Here is a 23,955-nt window from a genome sequence, read left to right as displayed (position 1 = left end):
TTCGCCGCCGCGTCGCACACCGTTATCCCGGTCGTCGCGCGTCTACCTGCCTGCCCGCTGGCCCTATCCTACGCGGGCTCCCGGCTGAACCACCCGCGTTTCTCTCTCGGAAGTCCCCCCTCGCCCTCGCCCTCCGTTTTCCGTCGTTTCCGTGCGCGAGCACAGGTGTCGGAGTCGCACCGGATACACACGGGATATAAGATATAACGCGTCGCCGATACGCGGCCCGCCGCGATACCTGATACCTGCCGCGCTGCAGCTTGTTGCCGCACCACACCGTCGACGCGAGGTGAGTCAAGTTCCAGGAATCTGGGGGGATTTGCTCTCTCGGGGTACGCGGAGCGACCCGCGCGAGTTGGACCCGCCAAGTTCCGGGGAATCCTTCTCGGAGCTGACAGTCACGTGCCAATGTATCTTCGTCGTTGAGCGTCAACGGGGGCCGAATTCGAGATCCCGCTGACCCTAGCAGCACAATTTTGTTGCAGCAATATTGTAAACATTTAATTTTTATGTCGAGCGTAGGCTGATTTCTCATAGCGGTCCAATATTGCGAAGGAGACGCTCTCTAGTTTGGAGCTGATATTGCCAGTGCACTCGCATTTTATTGATAATCAACATTAATTTTGCACCGGGAAATATTGACCAAGACATTCCCAATATATTCAGCCAACATGTTGCCGATGTATTGTGCTGCTAGGGGAAGAGAGGCTGTTCGCGTCTCTCGAGAAGCTTAATTAATTCGGAATAAAAAGGAAGAGACATATATTTCTATCCTCGATCTCTGTTCAGAGATAGCTTTCAAAGATGTCTTAATATTCTTGACTCTTGACGTGTTGACCGAAGAGCGCGACAGACTGTCCTATACGCGCCTGAAAAGCGAGCGGGTTGGAGCAAGATTTCAATGATTCGTTTTCCACTTTTGTTGACGTCGCGCGAGCGCGTGATCGGACGCGATTTTGGCCGTTCAACGCGCGCCGTTCCCGTAAATTCCACTGTACAGACCTTCGATCGTGCTCTCTCTCTCTCTCTCTCTCTCTCTCTCTCTCTCTCTCTCTCTCTCTCTCTCTCTCTCTCTCTCTCTCTCTCTCTCTCTCTCTCTCTCTCTCTCTCTCTCTCTCTCTCTCTCTCTCTCTCTCTCTCTTTCTCTCTCTCTCTTTTTCTCGTGGTCCGGCATCAGTTTTTGTAATATACGTGTCCTAGCCCGAAGAATTACGTTCATTTCCACGTGTGTGTGTGTGTGTGTATGTGTGTGTGCAATACGAGCGTGTCCAGTTTGGAAAAATAGAGCGCGTTTCGCTCGGTCTCTAGTCTCTAGCGTTTAATCCTTTTAGCGCGCATTTCTTGATTGTGAAACCGCCTGAGAAGTAAAGAAAGGAAAAGAACCGAATGTGTTAAAAAGATATTATTTTATTAAAATAAAGAGACTTTTTTTTATTACGTCACTTATTCACCCAATTTTATCGCGCCATTTCGCCGTTGTGGGCAGAAGTGTTCAATCGGACATTCGGCGCGAGGGTAAAATGGGAAATCTCTAAACGCGTTTTACAATGCCCATTTTTCTACCAATGTATAATAGATTAACTTTAATCTCGGTTTAACCCACTTTTTATTTTTTTCTAACTTTCAGACTTAGAAAAGGATAAAAAATGAGTTAAGTAATTGAAGTTAACTCGCATTGGTAGAGAGATGGACATGATCGGCAAAGAAATTCTTACACGTCACGACTTTTAAGACGTCACGAGTGTGTGACAAAAAATAAAAAATGAACGAGGAACAAAGTGCCTCGTCTTACGACGAGTGCGAATAAAAACTGGGATTGCTGATCGGCATATATGTATATGTAGAAAAACAAAAGCGAGTCGTAACAACTTCGGAAGTAATATGAGGAGTTCTTCGAGAACGATCGCGGTCGGAAGAAGGTTGAAAAAGTGCTGGAGGATCGGTCGGTTCGTCGACGAGCGACTCGCTCCAGGTAAGGACGGTAAACGAGACGCGATATACGGGCAACAGGCGGGATCGCGCGGATGCTGGCGATATCCGTGTGCCCATGCCGTTATGGGAGAAACGAAGATTAGATATCGGAAACTCGCTTTCGCGCGCGTTAAATATATCCTCCTTCTCCTCCCGGCGGCCGCGCTTTCGAGCCCGCTCTAAATAGGCGAACTGGAATCTCGGTCCGCCGCCGATTCGAAACGCATCTAATATACGCATTCCGTTCCGAGTGACAAGTGCCTGGAGACCGTAAACGCCTACTGGTAGTGCTGGTTCTGTCCCGTCCTGTCCTGTCCCGCGCGCGCTTAGTGACACTAGTGACAGCCCGAGCGTGACGCGTGATAGACGCGCGCGGCGACATTGCGAGGCACGATCTCGATCGGGGACCGGTTGCTCTCTAACACTCTAACCTGTTGGTAAACTAACCAATAATTAAATCATATGTCTTGTCTTTGTCTAATTTGAAAGAAAAACAAAGACATATCTATGATTTAATCATTAGTTTGCCAACAGATTGGAACAACTGACCCTAGGGCTGATGATTTGCCGCGATATTCGAACTTGGAAGCTTCGACATTAAAATCTTCGAAGGTCGAAGTTTCGAAACTTCGGAGCCTCGAAGAATCCAAATTGTACAATTATTAATTTAACCCTAGCTAGCCACATTTTATTTTCGAGTTCTTGACCCTTCGTCCGCAAAGGTTTTTTTGGCACCTTTACGCCGCAAACCTGGGTCCTGATGTTTTTTTTAGTGTTAAAGGGCTGCAAAAATCTGAAAAAATTCACGAAGGTGTTTCAAAGCTTCACTTTGAAATATCAATCATAAAATTATAAACAATTTAATTTTTTCACGTAATTTGTATTCAAAAGTTACAACTACATTTGATTTTCGCCCGGACATAAATGACCCAGGTTTGCGGGTGAAGGGTTAATTCACCACACTCCAGTCCGTGAGACTGCTCGACTTTGTACTTTGTCGCGTTGCCATTTTTATTCTAATTAATATCTTTAAGCTCGTACTGTGTATAAATTGGAAATACAGACTCTGAATAAGATGTTTATGATAATGTCAGGTCGAGAAGATTGTACTGAACTTATTATAAGGAAGTTAGAAAATTATATGTTATATTGTGTGAAAACTAGAAAACCGAAAAACTTTCAGTCCACTGGACCGGAGTGTGGCGAGCTAGGGTTAATATAATTGTATAAATAGTACCGCAATTAGGCACACATTTGTCATAAAATTATATGACAAAATTCGAATAAAATTTCTAACGTTACAATTATATGTCGCAAATATATTTTTCGAAGCGGTCAAAGAGTAACTGGCCCTAATCTCGACCGCGTGTCCCGCACGTCACGGTGCGCGAAAAAGCGCGTTGCTAATCGCGAGCAAATCGACCGCCCGTAAAATCCAGTTAGAAAAAGCGAACGCGCGCGATTATCGGTTCCTAGTCAGTAAGTAACTCGATTATATTTATCTGGAGATAAAACGTATGATACCGTATTACGGGCGGTGTTGATACATTATGCACGGATCTCCTTGATCCGATTTCGATTTCCAGTCCGTTGTAACGTAAGAACTCGTTGCTGCGTTAATCCTTTTGCGCCGCGACAGGCCTCGAACGGTTACTCGAAACAATAGTTTTGCAACAACTGCAGGACTATCAGTCGATCTTCCCGGTTTTATCCTCGTTCCTTCCTTCGATCGAGCGCGCCAACCAGCGTCCGCAATTGAGGACACCGCTTGGCCGACGTCGCGAATCGATCGATATTTATTAAAATAGCCTCGCATTTTATTCTCGTATTTGAACAAAGCATTCGGAGATTCTCGGTCTTCGGGAAATATACGCAATTTTTTTTTGTCAGAGGGGGAGAAGGAAAGAGGGAGAAATAATGTGACTTCTTATCTCCTTTAGGACATTTTGAGGTAATAATATAATTTCTGGGACACACTGTTAAATATAAAAGGATGAAATTTTTAAATCAATACTTTGAGTTGGATAACATTTTGTTATTTTTAACTATCATGTGTGTCGAAATTAAATATTATTTTAACACAAAACAGTGTTATTTTAACTTCAATGGTTTAGTTAAATTAACGACATGTTGCGTAAGAGCAGTGGCGACCTACTCAATATGACTGTGACTTCTTACCCCGCTTTCGTTAGAATATATTTCGAGATAATATTATATAGAGTATCTGGGACACATTGTTAAATATTAAAGGATGAAATTTAAATCAATACTATGAGTTAGATAACATTTTGTTATTTTCAACTTCCATGTGTGTCAAAATTAACTCTATTCATTCCAACCATGCCTTTTCGTGTCCCACGAGTTTCTAATTCTCGCATCATAACTCACGAACGAATTGACGAAATTTAATGTTCCAAAGCGCAAATTAAAGCTAAAAGTAGTAGCTTTAATTTGCGCTTTTGAATTAAATTTCGTCAATTCGTTCGTGAGTTGTGATGCGAGGATTAAAAGGGCGGAAAAAGCGTTGGAGTGAATAGGGTTAAATATTATTTTAACACAAAACATTGTTATTTTAACTTTATTGGTTTACTTAAATTAACGACATATATTAAGTATAGGAGCAGTGGTGACTTATATATAGGAATGTTTAAAAATGACTTAATATACGAGTATAATTTAACATTACTAATTCAACAATGCGGCGCACATAGTCAAGTTCGAACTTAGTCTCTCGATAGTTTATTCTTTCTTTAGATGACACGCGTCGCTATGCTTTCCGTGATATCGATGTATATATAGACGAGCTCTATAAAGAGCGACAGAAGGAGGAAACATTTGCCAGTGCTTAACGGTTATCGGGTTAAGATAATACGATTATCGCACGTTAAAAGCTCTTTTGAATTTGACAGGCACACTTTTACGACACACGCACGGCACATGGCATCGTGAGTCACGTGCGTGAACGGTACCGTTCGGCCGATCATTAAAACGATCTGCCGATGCCACTATATCGTACTGTACCGCTATGCCGAAACATTGAAACTTGTGTCTTTAACGTTCCGCAGGCTGCTCCAGAACCGCGGTTTTAATGACAGCTTCTTTGGTGGAGTTACACTCAACTTTCCCTTAAACAGGATTTAAACAAAAAGACTGTGTTATTGTCTCGCGCGCTCTGCACTTTCTTTACTTTATATCTTTTAATTTCGTTTGACTTAGCATTAATATCTGACTTCCAATGTTAATGCTGCCTTTGTTTAAATCTGAAATAAGTTTTCGGGAGAATGAAGTCCCACTTCAAGCGAACAAAAACATTTTGTTTTTTAAATGCTCGCCGCGCAGGCTTAATTTTCTAAAAATATCCATTCTCTTATCACGTAATTTAAGAACGAACGATAGCTTGTTATCTTGGGGAGAAAAATTCTTCGAGAAAGAATTTGTTATTAAACTTGATTCGTCAAAATTGACCGTAGAAGACCCTATATATTCGATTTTTAATCACATTTATTGTTTTATTTGACAAAAGCCTTTCTTTATGCTTTCACATCGCTGACTTCCCGATAGCGGTTTCGTCATATATAGTTGACTGTAGAACACCCTATACATTCGATCTTTAATCATGCACATCGTCATTTTATTTAGCGAAATCCTCTCTTTGTGTGCTTTCGCGTCGCTGATTCACCCCGACAACGGTTTTGCGTTAAACAGTAAAGAAACCGCTTTGTTTCTCCCAAGTTGACTAACGACTAAACGTGTCTCAGACAAAAACAAACGGCGGTGCATCCGGATTTCTCAACAAGTCCGATAAGACGTATTTACTCGCCGCACAGTCTAAGGCGTCGAAGATTCGACGCGTGCGCCACGTGTAATCCCATCGTCCAAAATCCTTCGGACACGCACGAAATCCTCGAACCGCGAGTCACGCGGCGAGAGACGCGGGAGATGGAGATAATAAGGCTAAATAGTTCCCAACTACTGTATGTAACCACGTAGATATGGTAAATAATTCATCGTAGACGAGTTTGTTCTCTCCTTCGACGATTCGTTCGGCACTCACTGTACCGTGACGGCCGGTTCTCACGCTTTTCTCCTACCCCGTGCCCCTCGCCGCGAATCCATACGTTTTAATAAACTGGGGAGATATCGCGAGATCTCTCGCCGTCGTTCCATACCTAGGCATGGCGATGTCTGTATTTACCTCATTAGCATAATGACCGCGAGCCGCTTACCAGTCGATGTCAGCAGGCGTTGCGCGAGAAAGAGGCGAAAGATCGGAAAGGCGGCCAGATTCCCCTTTGCATAAATCGACGAACGAGCGGCGGCGCGGCGCTTTGCATTTTCTGCAATCCACGCGGATTGCGTTTAATTCGCGTTGAAATTTCTGGCACGTAGTTCGGAGAAATTTGATCATTTGAAAAAAAAAAATAAATAAATAAAATGGGCTAATAAACCGAGCTATGGTGTTATAATTTAAATTATGGTTTAGCTATAGGTATTACGATTTTTTTCACCTTGTAACTAGTATAACATCTCCATTTGATACGCACATTAATTTCTTCCTCCTGTTTGGAATTGGCCGTTTAAATTACAGTTTTGGTTTTCAAATAAAATTTTACATGACAACTGTAGGATTAGCGGCACAATCCCAAATTCCACGTCACGAGACTCACAAAAGTCAACTCATCTAAGAAAATTGTTGTACTACTCATACGAAATTTGTATATAGTCATTGCAACAAATTTCAACTTGCGTTCGTACTCTACCAACTTTAATAACGACTTATATTGCAATGTTTTAATTTCTGTTGTTCATGATTCATGTCATGCACTGACGATGACCTCATTACAGGTCGAAACGTTTGACGCATCTTTGAATACGCATAACTGGCACTATAATAACTAGCTTCATATTAGCCTACTTTATTTCCTCGATTTTTAATCTATCGAACCTTGAATCAATTTTTTTTTTGTAATTTGATTTTTCAGGTAATTATCCGAGTATATAAAACCTGGAAGGTGATTTCCGGGCTTCCGCATTATCTAGGATCTCCGTGTGAAATTAATTTTGCGACGTCATTCGGTTATTAACAGCGAGATTCGCTGAGAGATCTGTCGTTCGGTTCCACCTTGCGGGATTTATCTCGTTAACATATAATCGACGTTGGAGTTGTGGAATAAAATCGTACATGCTGCTTCTGTTGCACAATTTTGCCAGGAACTGACGTAACAATGAACGCAACGCGAAACGCAGCGATAAGACTCCAAACTCGGCGTCGAGAGTGCGCTTCTCTCTATCGCTATTTCTTTTATCTCGAATAAAAGATAGCAGACGTTCTCTTCCTCAAGACCGATTTCAATCATATGTGAAAAGCGTCGCTCGTATGTGCATACATACAGGTTTACCTCGACCCCGACTTCTCGACGGAGAATGAGAGAGGAGAGGTTCTCGCGGGCAACGACTCGACTCGACTTACCTCTCTTTCTCCGTCTCTCTCTCTCTCTCTTTTTCTCTCCCTTTCTCTCTCGTCTGCCACACCGCTAGAGTTGCTCCCGAAGCGGACGCGCTCCTGGCATACCTCGGGTCTGACTCACGGACGTGGTGTTTCAGCAACGACGGGGGCAGGCGACAACGGGTTGGCGGTGCTGCCGGCGGATGAGAGCGTTCCTCCTCGGCGCGTTCACCACGTCGTCGTTGCGTCGCGCGGACACACCGGCGGCGGGGCCCGTCACCGTGGGGTCCAAGGATGGTGAGCTCCCGCACGCCGAGCGTGAACGTCACGTCCACCGTTAACGGTAGCGGCGTGGCCGACGCGGGGAACGCGTCGCGCGAGGACGAGGGCCGCGCGACGATAGGCGGCGTCGTCGGGCCGCAGGAGTGGAGCCAGAGCGGGCCGCCCTCGCTCTCGATGTCGGTCGACCTGCACAATCTCGTCAGCTCGAATCTCACCGACTCGGGACGGTACTCGGCGAGCCCGGAGGACGACCGTCAGGCCAGGTCGGTAGGCAACGCCGCCACGATCAAGATCGGCTGCCGCGACGAGGAGGAGAGCTACGAGGGCTTCGGCTCCGTCGAGGGCGACTCGGTCGACGACGGACCGGAGTCGCCGGGTGGTAGCAGTTCCGCGCCCTCGCCCACCGGCACCAACTCGCACAGGTAAGCCCGGCGATGTCTTCATTGTAGAAAAAAAGAATATACCTATTCTTGATTTGAAAACGTGTCTTTAATTTCAACGGCGCGGAAGTCTCGAAATGAAAGCTTGCTTGAATGAAGTCATTTTATACGGTTCAATCGAGAAAAAGATTATCAAATTGATTATCAAATTCTTATAAGAAGATTGTAGATGTTGCGTATACCTATACGAAACAATGAACGCATTAATTTGAGTGTTCGTTCGTAGAAGATTGCCCTATGGGACGTACCGCGATTCGAGATTGCTTTGCGGGATAAGTGACTTTCCTTTGTGCTCATTTCTCTGCACGGGAATATTCAATAGGATACAATTTATTTGAGACGTTTCGTCGTTAAGTAATTTCATGGCTGTTGCAAGTAATCGGCAGAGATAAGATCCGACGAGGTCTGCCGATTTAAATGAATCAATTAAACAATAAAATAGAAATTTAGAAAAAATAAAGGACAAACGGTGCCACAAAACAGTTTTGTGATAAATATATTAATTAAAGGTTAATTAAGTTTAATTGTTTTGTATGCAAGATGTCTCTGATATAAGAATGTCTGATCAAGAACATTATCAGAATAATATACATTTTTTCGCGACATCATACATTGAAGAAACAAGATATGCGTTTGATTCGAATTTATATTGCGATAGCAACTAGAGTGTGATTAATGCGTGCATTGTGGTTTTTATTTTTGTCTTTCTTTACCGGTTTTTTATGTGTTGAAGATGGTCTGATGACCGAAACATTTGTTAAAGTTTGAATTTAATTAAAGATTACGATTTGTGAACACCCTGTTGTCTGGCTCTTTGTCCTCTTCTTTTATTTATTAATATTATAAGAGATTTCAAACAATTATTTTATCAAATTTATAATCCAGAACGAGAGATTGCTTCTGAAACTTTGGTCTTCTTGCGAAATTTTTCTCGATTTCAAGTCAATCGCGTTTTATAACAATTAATTTGAAACGCATGCACTCGAGCATCGCATAACATTCGGAATCGCTTGACAATTCTAATCTAGGCAAGAAGCGAGCAAAAGCGAACTGGGCCTTCCATTATGTCAATTGCTTCCTGCCGTTATACGCTCGATATATACGTAACATCAGATCGCGGGAATGTATAGCGGGTTATTTCCGAAGCTGCAACATATATACGGCGTAAAACGTTAAAATGCAGTATAATCTGAAGTATGCCTATGCATTTTTACGCTGGATGAGTTTACGTAAGAGCTACGCTGCATACAATGTCTATCACCTTGGAACAATACCGACTGACTTGCCATTCGCATGCGCAAGTCACACGAGTTACATAATAAATGGAAATGTATATTTTTAAAAGTCGCTCTGCGGTACTCGCGCCAAAGTATTCTCAATAGTGACGTGATTTCCTGTTAAATCATATACCGTTTAATCTGTGGTGAACTTTTCTCGCGTAAAAGCCAATGCATTAACGCGCGACCTTTAACATAAAGTGCGAAATTTATTTTTGATTCATGTGTACGTTTTGTGTCATTTTAAAATACGTCAAAGGAGAATAATTGCATGAGGAAGAAGAAACTGCTTATTATGCAATTAAAATACGAGACAAAGAGGTATTCGTTCGTAAAGAATCGGGCTTGTTTCCAGTATGTTTAAGCAGTCGCGTATGTAAAGATTAACGCATTCAATGGAAAATTTTAAAAGTTCCAACAAATTATTGCAATGTGTTCTCAGAAGAATTTTAGACTTAATAAAAATCTCAACAACGATTTAACTGAACCATAATACAGATAAAATATTTTACATATTTATTCTTAGCGTCTCATATATATATGCCGATTACCAAAATGATTCACGCGTGAAATGAATTTCTTTTTGAATCGCGAGCTTGTTTATGCCGCGGGAAAATTTCTGCCGACTCTGCAGAACCAGAAACAGACTGGCAAATCATTGTGCTTTCTGACTTTGTAGAAATCCGAGGAGTCCGAACTCCACCGTTGGAAGGCATTCCTGGTTACGTACGTCGCTGCGGAGAACGCCCCCCTGGTAAGGAGAGAACCCTGTTGACGAGCGTTGCGTTCCGCCTGCGTTGCACGCAGGTACATGCGTACGCGCGCGTACATAATTTCGCGTCCGAGAGAATTTCCGCCGTTTCGCTCGTAAGAAGCGCGACGGCGGCGGCGACGGCGACGGCGACGGCGACGGCAACGGCGAGACAATGACGATTCCGCCGCGGCGTGCGAAACGAACCTCGTGGGAAAGCGACTGACTGGCGATGTTAAATAACGTCGTTAATGCAACGACCGAGATAAGGAACCTGTTAAATTTCTTGAGAAGCGCCCGCGTATCTCCGGCCATCCATCTATCTACGCGGAATGACGGAAGCGAGCCCGTACGGAACACGTCGTTACCCAAACAATCGCTTCCTGCTCTCTCGTTGCTTGTTAATCGCAAAGTCTCGAGAAATACTGAAGCATGCGGGAGAGGAACGGTTTAAATTATTACTTTCGACAAATTATTACTAACGGTCGAAATATGTTGATTTTTGGTTTGCGTAATCTTAAATCTGCTCGAAAAACACCGGAACGCATAAGACGTTGAGTCATATAGAGAAGGAGAGAGACTGATTTTCTGGTAATAGAAAGAATACAAAAATCTAGATTTGTAAACGTTCATACTTACATACGTACCTAGAATTTATATGTCGTATAATTAGACGCAGCAAGTAAATTGCTATTTAGCACTGACGACGATGTGCCTATATATATATATATATATATTTGTCGCAATTGCACTCGTGGCCGTGACACTTGGCTTATGATCAAAACTATAACGTTTGACCGTGAAATTTGGCACCGCGTGATCAACGTCAGTATAGGAACGCAATTCTCGCTCGAATGAGTAATCCATAAATAAAGATCCTATAATAAAACGTAGAGTAAGGAAAATATTGTCGCGTTTATGCTTGCAGTTCGGGCAGAAAGAGACTCAGCACCAACGCTTTAGCGAGGTAAGAAAACACACACTACGTACTATGTTTTGTCAATATACCTGAGTTATCGGTTTTCCTATCGACTGGCGTTTTCTAACGTTCGTTCGAGAAACGTGCGTTTCCTTTCCGCTAAAACTCTCGCGCTTTTTTTTTTCTCAATTTACCCACGCGCGCAAGAGGAAATGAATATCTCGGACAAAAGAGTTTGCCGGCCGTAGGATGATGCCTCTGCATCAAGGCTAATAATTCCCGAAGTCGCTCCTTTCACGGAACTCGAATCGACGGACTTTCTAAAGCGTGTGGGCGTGCTCTTCTGTTACGTTACTCATGTTCCATATCCGCGACTTACCTCGATATTTACGTTTCCTTCCACGCTACCGTTGTTACCTTCCAATTACGTGTCTTATCCGTTCGCCAAAACGGGGAGAGGAGGAGACGCTCGACGCTGACGCGTATATGACCATCGAAGAGAAAAACGTTATCGTCGCTTTAAAAAAGTGTCGCAATTGAAAAAGAATCTTTTTTTATATTAATAGAAAACTTATTTTTTAATATCTTTCTAATTGGCTGAACTTTCACAACCTATCTTTTAATTAAGAGAACTTTCACAAGTTATATTTACGCGCTCAATAATCGCTCGTAATTACTTGTTTTTTTTTTTTAAGTAGAGATATCTTTCCACATTTTTATCATACATAATTTTTGAAATAACTTTCTGATATCGTGTGTAGATGCAATATTAACAGTTCCCTATAAGAATAATTTCGAAAAATTTTGTTTCAAAAAGTCAGTGATTTTTTTTCGTGGAATACTAAAAGAATTTTTTGATGTTTACAGCCAGCTTTATCGCAGTGGCAGCTTCAATAGCTCGGGAATGGGCTCAAACTATGATCCTGCAGACGATGTGTACAGCGACGTATCTTTGGAGGACGTCATGGATCTCAGCCACAAAGTGAGTAAGACTTGCGATTTTTACGTTAGGTTTCTCCTGGTGGAAAAATGTCTCAGAATAAAATTTTCAGATTTTTCTCACCAAACATATCTTTGTAGAAATCTGAATAAATGTGAGAAAATCTGTGCAAATTATCAGAAATTTTCTTACACGTGGAGTACTGAAATATTCCGAAAATTTTCGCCCAATTATTTCTGAAAGTATCTGAGGAATTTTATATATTTTTTCAGAATTTTTCATATTTCTCAATTTTTACCAAATTTTTGAGAAAATATGATAAATTTTTTTACCGGGGTTTTATTTTATCTTTAAATCAGAAACTCACTCGTGCAATGAATTTCCGCCTTTCCATTTTTTCGTCACTTCTAGGTCGTAAATCAATTGCCACTTGAAATAGCGAAAAGAGCGATGCGACGCGAACGGAGCCGCAGCGCGAGCGCGGATTGCGGAAACCCGCTCGTCAATTTTCGAGCGGAGGAACCGCCAGTTCCTCGCTTAACCCGATTTGGAAAGTCATCCGCGGACAAAATTATCGTGCAAATCACCCCGAGGATGCGAAGTGTCCTCCCAAGTCCCGCAAGGTCCTAGGATCGTTGCCAATGTGCGCGTCGCGTTCCCGGCAATCCTACGGCGGCGCGCATCGAGATCCCGACAGGGACCATTCGCATCCGGCGGCACAGCCTTCCCATCCCGTCCCCTATCCTTACTATCCTCCACCCCCTTACCCACGTTGCCCCCCGTACGATCCGTACGCGGCGTACCATTATCCGGGCTCGTTTTATCCGACGGCCTACTGCGCCCAGCACGACGCTATCAGGGAGGAGCCCGCGGTTTGGTCCTGGTCCACCGTCGCTCTCCTCATCCTCCTCGCGATCGGCTCGCTCGTGATCGTTTACCGTAGCATCTCTCGTGAAACTCGCCGGAAGATCGTCGCTTGGCTGCGCTCGCTCAGGTTTGCGCCACAGGTAATCCTCTCGCCTGTCGATTTTATTTCGCAGCTCCGTGGTCTCGCGGAATTAATTCTATCTCGGATCGGAAGACACGCTGTCGCGGATTTAACACCGCTCTCGCAGCCGATCTCGACTTAATTATCCCTACGTAACTGTTCCAACTGTTCTGGGAAAAATTTGGGGCCCACGATTATAATAATCAAATTATTTATTTTCACTTAAGAGGCACTAACCAAAATGTTGAAGTGCTTAACTGTGGGTCGAAATCGGTAAAAATATTTCCCAGAATGCTATGAGCAAGGGGCGGATATCGGCTTCTCGATTATTTGTAATCAATTAAAGCTATACAGGTATACAGATCCGTCATATGGATCCTGTGCAACTTCTAAAAAACAGACAATTATTTCCAAATAACGTAACTTCGCTGGTGACGTATGAAAAAGCTGACTTTTGTTTCGATAATATGAGAATGAATCACGAACACTCTAGTTTGTGACATCATTGTCCAGCGATTGCAGTGACGAGTCCAGGAATTTTAAGTTTCACTGATAATTATAATCTTTACGATAATACGAATCCGCCCCTGCAAACGAGAAAAAAAAAGGAACCGAAACAATCTCGCTAACGCTTTTACCGATCCAAGAGACCACTCAACGGAGAGATAGGGACGCACAGTGAACTATATTACAGTTCACTGGAAACGCAGATAACGTAACGCCGTATATGTACCTCTTTCTCGCCCTTATTGCACAGGGCTATAATCGCGGGGACTGAGTCCCCCCTCCCCCCCCGTAAAGACAGACATCGATTCCCCGATCGAGGAACCTGCCCTGATTCTGTCCGTCTTTCTCGGCTCGTGCAGACCGCGAGGACGACGGGAACGACGCTGGGCGCGGCGCAGAATTGTCCCGCGGAATTTCTCCGGCTCACCGAGCGGAACGGAGATCACGGTCTTTCCCGCGAGGGTCGTGGGGAATCCTCTTCGTTGACGGACACGGTAACGTTCGTGAATCCCGTCTACGAGGACGACGATCGTGACGAGAGCGAGAACGAGGAGAGCAAGAACGTGCGGAGCGAGATCGCGGGAGACACCGAGAGATATCGGTCGGTCCATCGGTATTTCCATTTCGAGAAGTGAATAGTTTCGAGAAGTTCGCCAGTAACGAGGGACCGAGAGAGCAAAGTGAGAATCTCAAGTAAGAAACTATAGCTGAGATATTAGAAGAGACGAGGAGAGAGAACGTGGAGAGACGCGTGATTGAATAAACATTGAGCCGCCAACGAGGACAAGTAACAATTGCTTTCTAGTAAAAATTTCTATTTTTTTTGGGGTGAGATTATTGAATCGATGCAATTTTGGTGAGTTAAAGTTTATAAATGGATCCTAAAGCCCAGAAGTTTGAAATTATATTAGTGAATGATTAGATAAGTAATCATAAAATCTCAAATGATGAAAAGCGTAATTAAAACACAAAGGAATAATATGTTTTTAATGTCTTCTTTACATTAAACTTGATAAAGACTTAACTCAATATTCGTAGTAATTATAATAAACTCTTTATATATAACACAATAGAGATGAAATGAGGCAAACAACGATATAAATTTCAAAAAGCTAAGCAAAAGTTGAAGAAAATTAATGAAAAATGTACATCATTTAAAATAAAAGCGAGTCAGGGGCTTATGTTTAATCGTTAGGCTTGCGTCATCGCGAATAAACGGCAGCGGCAATTTTTCCGCGCGATCCGCGATCTCACCGAAATTATACCGATTCCGATGTCCGATGTGCCAATTCCCGACTGATTCCGGGAATCACGATGTACAGCTCTCTGCTCTGTTACACGCGAAACCTCATATATATTCAGCAGATAATTTCGTGCGAGCAGAACGCGTGCCTATCGCGTCGGACGTACGTATACGTATGTACATAGAATGGCGACGTTGTCGCGATGGGTCGTCAATTAAATTGGCAAGTTTGCGCGTGCATGTGCACCACGTGAAACGGATCGTGGCGAGAGATACGCGCCCGCCCGAGTAATTTACGTGCGACCCGCAGGACGAGGCTCGACCTGGTTTAAAGCGGCTATGTCGCCGGGCCCGGCGGAACTCCGGCGCGTGGAAACGTGAGGCGCCCCCCCCCCCCCCCCCTCGTTCGACGGTGTTCAACTGGAGAGATCGCGAACTTCTCCGCTTCGACGTCGTGACAAATACTTTGCGTAACGGAAAGGAAATAATGGCCCGTCCGGCGCGAGCCGCAGGTCTGCTCGCGTGGGTGGGCTGGCCCTTCGTGAGCTTCCTGCTGATCGCAGGGTGGATCGCTTATCTGGTGTACAAGGTGTTCGAGAGGTGGACGACACCGGCAACGAGGTGACCCCGCGAACTACGGGGATCCCGTGTCCGCGGAAAGAAATAACTCGCGGCTCGAATACAATTCGAAAAATTCAACCGAACGGAATCAGGCTGACTCGGGAAAAAGATATGTACAGTTAATAAAAATCGGAAGACGCGTTAAATAGTAAGTTGTAACTGTTATGAGACAAATTTCAATTAGAAATTACGTGGTATTAATCGTTTTCAGCCCTATGTTGAGAGTTCGACTCGACATATAGCTTGTCGCATAATTCTACGAGCACTCGAATCTACGAGCAATTATAATTGGCAAATTATACTTCGGGAATTTCCATAAACTTCTCCGGATAATAAAAATTCTTCGATTCATATTGAACTCGCTGATTGGATGAAACTGAGGACGAGACACTCGATCTGCGCTCATTCGCGAGAAATAAAATTTCTGGATCGTGAAAGGATCACTGTTGAATATTAAATGATTTAAATCAATATCTTGAGTTACATAACATTTTGTTATTTTTAACCACCGTGTGTGTCGAAACGTATTATTTTAACACAAGAGTATTATTTCAACTGTGTTGGTTTAGTTAAAACACTGTTTTAGTTAATTTAACAACATATTGAGTAGGAGCAATGGCAACTTATCGGAATGGTTAAAAATGACTCAAATTAACTCAAATTAAGTATAAGCGTTACGAATTTAACAGTGATTACTACTAGATCTCGGATATCTAACGCCTGGAGGTGGCGGATGACGACACCCCAACAGGCGCGCGCCCTTCGCACGTGCCCACACGTGCGTGTGTGTGCGCGCGAGCGCGTGCGTGACCGTGTTTCTCACATTAAATGCAGGATGGAACGCAGGCGGCTGCGTTCCATCGCCGTGTAACTTAGACGTGTAACGCGCTCGCGCGCTGACACACATCGCGCGGTGATGCAACGGACAGCGGGACGGGTTTATCGTTGTCTCGCGAGCGCGCGTTTAGTCCGGGGAAAACGTCTCTCCATCGTCGACGTACGGATCGTGCGGAACGCGAATCGGAGTCGCATGCACGCCCGGTGCGTTTAGGGGCGTGTATTTTTTTCTTTTTATCTACGAGCGCGCTTATCGGGCTGATATACCGCTGCCGCTTCATGAATGCGACGAGTCCAACTGAGGTACCATGCCGCGGCGCGATACGTGTGACAGAAGACACCCTGTGAAACAGGAGGGAATTAAAAAATCTAGTAAGCAAACTGGGCCGTAATATGACAACACATTGACAGCAACGACAGCAGATTTATTCAGATGTTGCAAAAGTATATACATACCTGTGGTATCGTTTGCATTAAACTCCATGCTTTTGTCGACAGAGCGGGCAGAGTCGATGTAATCTGATATAGCAGAACTGCAAGTTTTATCGATAGAACGTCAGTGGAAATATAACAGAGTCTGCTGGCAGAATGTGATGACAGATTAACTGCAGAAACCGAGCAGCATCTGTCATTCGGCATTCCGTAAACATTTAAATTGAATGATTTACGAAACGGTATATTCTGCTCAGTCTCTGCTCAGTATCTGCTTAATACAGATAAAATGTGCGACAGACACTTTCAAAATCTGGTCTCAACAGATTTGGCTATCCGGGATTTAAATGATTAACGAAACGGCAGGATTCTGCTCATTGTCAGTCTCTGCAATCGAAATCTGCCATTATATTCTGTCAGTATATTCTATTACATTTCAGTTGGCATTCTATTGACAAAACTTGCAGTGGACACTTTCAAAATTTGGTCTCGGCAAACTTGGCTGTGTCCGGGGAGTTGTTTGAAAGCTGCACAGAAAAAAGGAAGTGTCAATCAAAGCTTGTACACTCAAATTAATTAATTCACTGTTTGGTATATATGCAACCATCTATAATCTCCTTATAGGAATTTGATAATCTTATAAATTTCAATATCACATTATTTGTTCTTGATTAAACTATATAAAATGACTTTATTCAAGCAAGTTTCCTTCGTTCAACGCAATATAATCTTATTTCAAGATTTCCCTGTCGAAACTAAAGATACTTTCAAATGAAAAACATTCCTTTTTTTCTGCGTGTTTAAGCACGTTCAATGTCGCACTGTTTTTGCGCGGCTCTCTGTTCAAGCGATATACCGTATATACCGCCGATAGTACACGCAATCCAATAAAACTACTCTACACATGTAAAGTACATACGTAATGTGTCGATCAATATTATGAAATATTTAATGATAACGCTATACTCGAAATGTTGAGCGGTCCGAATGGAAAGTTCCATCGGTGTATTACACGGCAAAAAAAAAAGAAGAAGAAAAGAACGCTCTCAATAATTGCAAATTGTGTAAATTGCAAACAATGCGGAACCTCCATATCAAGCTCGAAGTCTACTCTATCGAGCGACCGCGTGACGATTATCGCGTTTCCACCATCGCGAATAGGTATCTTCGCGCGGCGTCGGACAGTAATAGGTACATCCAGCATCGATCTCCGTCCCCGACGGGAACGTGTGCCGTGTCGGCAACTCTTTCCCGACGGGCTAGGTCGCGTTCGACTTAACACTACCGGGCAGTCTGCCAAGAGCTGGATGGAGTTAGTCAGCACGCGGTATACCGGAGCGCACAAATAGCCTCGGCGACTACTGGACTACTCCCCTGACTCTGACTACCCAGACTGCCCGCTCGAAGTGGGCGATCAGATAGAGACAGCGAGAAAGAGAGAGAGACAGAGAGAGAGAGAGAGAGAGAGAGAGAGAGAGAGAGAGAGAGAGAGAGAGAGAGAGAGAGAGAGAGAGAGAGAGAGAGAGAGAGAGAGAGAGAGAGAGAGAAACGTGCGAACGAATAGGGGACTCGGAGTATATTCCTGGCACGTAGAGTCTCGCCTAGGACGCGGTGGAAGTGCGCGTGACTCCGCGCGCGGAAGGAAGCCCCGGGGAGCGCGCATTCTCGATGCGTGTTAGCGCGGCGCGGCCGCACGTCGCGAGGACGCGGGCGACGGCGACGGCGACGACGACGGCGACGAAACGAAGGAGGAGCAGCAGCCGCTCGCGCGCTGGGATGACGAAGTGTGTGTGTGCGGGCGCGCTCTTGCGACACAGGCGATGACGTGACGCGATAAACACGACGAGCGCGACCGGGAGGGCCTACGCGAGAACCCGCGCGACGCGATGGAGCTCGACTTTTGCGAGGAGACGATCGACGGCGTCCGCGCGCCGTCGTTTTCCGGGGAGGGGCCGTCCTCCGGGCCCGGCGCCGGTCTCGAGTACGACCTGTGGGAGGGCCAGTTCCAATTCGTCGGACAGCAATCGCCACCGCCGCCGCCGCTGCCGTCACGCAACGATCGACAGCAGCCTCGTCGCCGTGGGCACCGGCTCAGCGAGCAAGTAAGAGGAGAGCGCGACCGCGACGTCGCCGGTCGCCGGCGCGGGCGGCGGGAAGCGCCCGCCGAACGAGATATTTTGAATTCAATCGCGGTATTCGATCTCGATTCGAATTCGAATTTGAATTCCTGCCGCGGGCGCGTGCATACTTTACTGCGCGTTACGGACTGTTATTGCGTATCCGCGGAACGAACGCGGAGGCTATTCTCGTGTGGCCTCATCATCGGGGCGTATACATCTAAACCGCAGATATATCCCAGCGAACGCCGATATATAACAGTTGATAATGTAACGAAATGTTAGTAGCTATAGCTTACGAAGTTGCAACTATGTAACACATAGATGTAATATATTACATATAAATATATATTGTGCATTATAATAAAAAAGGATTATATAAATCTCGACTATATAAATATCTGAATTAGATATTTATATTTATATTTATATTCTGTGTTTGCTGGGATACGTCTCCAATTCGCAGCGGCGACACTTCGCTCTTATTGTTAGACACCGTTGAAAAAAAAAAAACATTCGCACGGGGAATGGCAACGGTAACGGGCCTACGCGATGTTATATATCTTTCGATTATAAGCGTCTTAGAGGCGCGTATCAGCATTGATTATCGTTATCGCGAGAGCGATACTTTTCGACGATCCGAGGTAGCGACAAGTATTTCCGATCGTTGCGCAGAACGGAAAATCGCTGTTACATACGCGCGGCATAACTGCGAGACAACATAATCGAGCGGCGGGACACGAGGCGTGAAGGCGAGGCTTTATCGCACTCTCTTTGAGTTTTCCGCGGCACGGGCCGCGTGGTATCCCGTGAAGTAAAAAGAGACAGGAAGGCCGTAAGTAGTCCGTTTCCATTGATAGCCGTACGTGTGCCATTGATAGTCGCGGCAGCGTGGGCACGCCCCCAAAGGGAGCGTTTCCTTCAATGTAATTTCTCCGCGCGATTCCGCGCCTACGTAGCAGCTATTCGTGGACCCCTAGACCTCTAGTGTCGATTGATCGATCCGTTCGCACTCTCGATGGCTTTTTGTCTTCTCGGTGAAGCCGCATTATTCGATTCTTAATCCTCGGTGTGCCGTCTTCCCCCGCCAGTTCTATCTGGTTAAATAAAGCCGTCATTCTAGTTCTCTATTGCCTCTACTACCGTTATATAAAATAGATAATAAATTTATATTTCAATCTACACAAATCCTTATCTAAAGTACTTTATCCAGACTTATTTTATTCTTGCTACGAGTGTTTTTTTTTATTGTTGTTTTATAATGTTTGCAAATGCCTACAAAAGATATTTTCAGTTTCTTGTCTTATTGCGGAACGGCAAAAATTTTCTAGACAGGAACTTGCCTTCGTATATTTTTGACAAGGACACATCGTCCGCAAGAAAGGATTTTTCTATTCCTAGCTCATCCTTCAGGAATTCGTATATCCATTGTTGACTCCCTCGTGACACAACGGTTTGCGAAAGTTTTCTTTGAATTCCAATTCAAATGAATTCTTTAGGCCGGAAACCTAAACCTAAAACACCTATCTGAAATCTATCTGAAATTAACAGCGACAGTTTGCAAAACATATACTTGTGTGACATTCTCATAAAATTGTCCTCGTAGTAAAAAGTTTATCGTTGGACAACGCTGATGAAATGGGAGCAATGTATTTACTATTTATAACAGTTGAGATTTATCTTAATTTATTAGATTTATTTTAATTTATATCGCAATTAAGAATCATGCTTACTTTAGAGAGTCTCTGGAGTGAAACTTGAACTCGATTATCTTGATGCGTTTCGTGAAACTTCAAACTCCTTTTAAATGCCACAGGTTCAAATGATCCAAGAGCAAATGGATGCCTTAGCGGACACTAAGTCGGTCGGCGAGGAGAGGTACGCTCGAGCGAAACAGGAAAATGCAACGTTACAGGCGCGCATATTGATGCTCGAGGAAGCAGCCAAAGATGCGGAAACGAGGGCCGAAGAGAGACTTCAAGTGAGTAGCTCGATGTCGGCTAAAATTATCCATGATTAAACAACCTAATAAAAGAATAAAAAGTTAACGTTCATTATATAAATACATATTATTTTGTTAAATAAATTATATATGTATACATAAACAACTTTATGCAATAAAATAATACTTTTTCTGTTTTTATAAGATATAAAATAATATTTGCATACGTTAGAAAATTGAAGATTTTTGTTTCTATATACTCTTATATATTCTATAACTAAAGTTTTTGTTTGCGGATCTTCTTTCTGTCGCCATAAAATTATCATATTTTATTAAAAAGGTTTTTTTTTCTCCGCGTCATAGGCCGAGCAACGGAGACATCGGGAATTGGCGTGCCGCTTGGAACGAGAGCGTCAGTTGCAGCTGGAAAACTATGGCATCAAACTACAGGCGGCGGAGGTGGATAACTCCAGTTTGCGGGAGGAGATCGCGCGAGTACGCGAACAGCTCGAGAGAGCGAGGGCGGATAAGACGCGGCTCGAGAACGATCTCCGGGAGGCCAGGAGGGAAGCGGACGGCGCGCGCGAAAGTGAACGTCATGCGATAAGTCGAACTAACGAGGCTCATCATATGCTCGACGCCATGAGAGAGGAACTTTCGTTACGGAGCGAGGATCAGCAGAGAATTGAGGAACTGGTGCAGCAGGTGGCTCAACTTCAAGCTCGTAATAAAAGTACGTAGTCATTGTTACACCAACGAAACTATTAATCGGATGTCGCAAGCTTTCGAGAGTCGTTTTGCTTTCGGCATTTCTATTGTGCGAAAAGCTGCGTTTCGATCTTGACTAAAATACGCAAAATTATTCTCTGAAATAAATCTTACTGTTATCCAGACACTATCTAAATAACATTACGTTCATCGGTTTGCAGGCTTGGAAGAATCTCGGGACGAGCTGCAAGCCGCTGCGGCGTTACAGGCAGGCCGTGAACTTTTGATGCTGAATCCGTGTAACAATAATGCCGAGAAAGGTCCTAGTCTCGCTGTTGAATTGCTAGCCGGCATGAATCCAGATCAGGTACTTTCTTGAGCTACATCGTCCGGCGAACTTGTTGAGCGAGCGATAAACGAATTTTATTAACATTGATTTCTTTCGCTTATTGCCTTACAGATAGATGGCCAAGGGGAATTCAACGAACCGTGCACGATCGCTGAAGTACGTATTAAAGTTAATTTAGAATTTCACAATCACAATAACTGATATTTTGAGAGCTTGATTAATTTGTAACATTTTACGTTACAGTTAAGACAAGCCCTGAAAGAACAGCAAGAAGTGAACACGCAACTGAGAACGTACATCGATGGGATATTACTAAACATCGTGGAAAATTATCCGCAATTGTTAGAAGTGAAGCAAACGCATTGAAACATAGCGCGCATAATCTATCCATTAGGTCCTGTTCGAATACTTTCGGGGCAGTTGTACGTTAATTTTCTTCGTTTGAATCGAGGAAGATTGGGGGCTGCCTAAAACTTGCCCGACGTATATTTTGTATACATATTAATATTTTAGAATATTTAAATTTTCTCTCAGCGCAAAAGCACACTCAAGGTCAATTTTAAGGGAATTCAAGTTTGCTTAAAATGGACAGTTTCCGAACAGCGCGAACTCTAAAAGGCGTTCAAAGAAGCTTTGCAGAAAGAGCCACAACTTAGATCGTTTTCTTAGGTGTTTTGGAGACTTCGGATTTCCTTATTATCGAAATTCGTAAACTCGATCGTTTGAGCTCTAGGCAGCAGCCGTCTTCGTACATCTAGAAACTAAAATAATAAAGTGACGCTACTGTAGTCGCAACGTGTGCAACGATACAAAAAGGATACGCGACTGATGTCACATCTCCGGGACGTCACGCCATTCGCGGATCTTTGAGCGCTTCTTTCCACTGCCGTCAAGCTTCGTCGCGCGAATATCATCATCGCCAGGATGGTGAGCGAATCTCGATTGCGCCTCTTGGACTCTGCGCGTCGTCGGCAAGCTTATACGCACTTCGGTATACACGCGAGATCGTTAAGATATTCGTATATACGTTAACGATTGGTGTGCGAGATTGATGTTATCCAAATGAATATATACATGTGTATGTATGTACGCGCGTATGCGCGCGCGTGTATTATGCGACAACGGAGATGACGTGACTGCATGATGTGTCGCGAAAAACTGTGATTGCGTTAGGGTACCTTTTAATTGAAAATTTGTGTCTCGGCGACACGCGCCTACGATCCTACCGGGCGACAACTCTGTACTCTAGATCTTTATACCGAGAGCTAGTAAAATTGCAATTAAACGATATTATATTTTGATACACTCGTCGTTTCGTCTCCTTTCCCGCTCTCCGAAGGCTGGTGCCGATTCGAGAAAGCTGGACGGCGCACGCGTCTCAGCCGGAACTTGATCGGCTTTCGCCATCCGGGCTCGGGTGAATTCTGTTATCGGGATGTGTTTTTCTGATAACTTTGACGATTTCGAATCGGAGATCTCGAAAGACGCGCGTTCCAACTCTCTCTTTCGCTACTTATCTTCTCGACATAAGGGTTTAACGAATTATCTATGCGTATAATTTTGTAAGTGTAATTTTGTAAACTTGCTGCGAGACACGCGATTGTGTTGTCTCTGCTAAACGAGAATTTTATTGAGAAATTTTCAGCCAGAAACTGGGACACCACCTCGTATTCATACGTGATCAGCATGTGGATTTAGAAAATTTCTAGGTCTCTGAGGTCTTGAAATTTCAGCTCGCTTGATTTTTACTTGTATAGCCGCTTTAATAAGGGTCATATATAGTGTACCAGGAGAAGATATGAAACGGGTTACTAAAAAAGAAATGTATTCAAAGTATAATTACGCACATAACACCAGATGTTGACGAGTGAGTGGGAGAGGCGCGTTTGCGTTTTCAAAGCAGTCGCAATTGCGTAAGGACGTGTCAAGCATGTGAAAATGACAATTTGTTAAAAAGATATATGAATAAAGACAGTTTGTTAAAAAGATGATTGTTTCTTATGAATTAAGACATTCGGATTATTATGTATATTTAATTTTTCAAGATTCTTGCTTCGAAAGAAATCGATCGCAAGAATTAAAAAAAATCTCGAAAGATATTATTCTTTTTACATTTTAATGGTGTATTAATTGTGTAAGAAATCGAACTCGTATTGCCGATTCCATCGTATTACGTATTATATGT

General features: G+C 43.7%; 1 protein-coding gene and 2 long non-coding RNA genes across 4 annotated transcripts; 1 reads left to right on the top strand and 2 right to left on the bottom strand.

The window, feature by feature from the left end:
- The first annotated feature begins 19 nt into the window (after nt 1-19).
- Nuf (rab11 family-interacting protein nuf) lies at nt 20-23,071 on the top strand. The gene is made up of 10 exons (XM_077398393.1): nt 20-289; nt 7,576-8,121; nt 10,096-10,170; nt 11,096-11,134; nt 11,954-12,068; nt 20,588-20,752; nt 21,077-21,446; nt 21,643-21,788; nt 21,882-21,926; nt 22,014-23,071. Exons 2-10 carry the CDS (start codon nt 7,712-7,714, stop codon nt 22,134-22,136), a joined length of 1,488 nt encoding a protein of 495 aa, XP_077254519.1. The 5' UTR covers nt 20-289; nt 7,576-7,711; the 3' UTR covers nt 22,137-23,071.
- Nucleotides 8,131-11,445, bottom strand: LOC143893247 (uncharacterized). Its single transcript, XR_013255746.1, has 3 exons — nt 11,176-11,445; nt 10,815-11,045; nt 8,131-9,285 (listed from the first exon to the last, which is right to left on the bottom strand). It is a non-coding gene; the product is annotated as an uncharacterized LOC143893247 (long non-coding RNA).
- On the bottom strand, nt 15,861-18,005 carry LOC143893245 (uncharacterized). Of its 2 annotated transcripts, XR_013255744.1 has the most exons (3): nt 17,742-18,005; nt 16,679-17,181; nt 15,861-16,564 (listed from the first exon to the last, which is right to left on the bottom strand). It is a non-coding gene; the product is annotated as an uncharacterized LOC143893245 (long non-coding RNA). The 2 variants fall into 2 exon arrangements; XR_013255743.1 differs by lacking the exon at nt 17,742-18,005 and having other exon boundaries at nt 16,679-17,714.
- Nucleotides 23,072-23,955: the final 884 nt, after the last annotated feature.

The sequence above is a fragment of the Temnothorax americanus genome, unplaced genomic scaffold, assembly GCF_048541705.1.
Source record: "Temnothorax americanus isolate GAGA-0224 unplaced genomic scaffold, ASM4854170v1 Scaffold12, whole genome shotgun sequence".
Classification (NCBI taxonomy): Eukaryota; Metazoa; Arthropoda; class Insecta; order Hymenoptera; family Formicidae; genus Temnothorax; species Temnothorax americanus.
The sequence above is the reverse complement of the archived record's forward strand: the minus strand, read 5'-3'. Positions and strand labels throughout refer to the sequence as shown.

Excerpts from the sequence above, each read along its gene's own strand:
- Nuf (XM_077398393.1), top strand. The coding sequence starts at position 7,712 with ATGGTGAGCTCCCGCACGCCGAGCGTGAACGTCACGTCCACCGTTAAC. Across the intron at positions 11,135-11,953 it reads AGCACCAACGCTTTAGCGAG|CCAGCTTTATCGCAGTGGCA; the intron begins GTAAGAAAACAC and ends TGATGTTTACAG. Across the intron at positions 21,447-21,642 it reads ACTTCAAGCTCGTAATAAAA|GCTTGGAAGAATCTCGGGAC; the intron begins GTACGTAGTCAT and ends ATCGGTTTGCAG.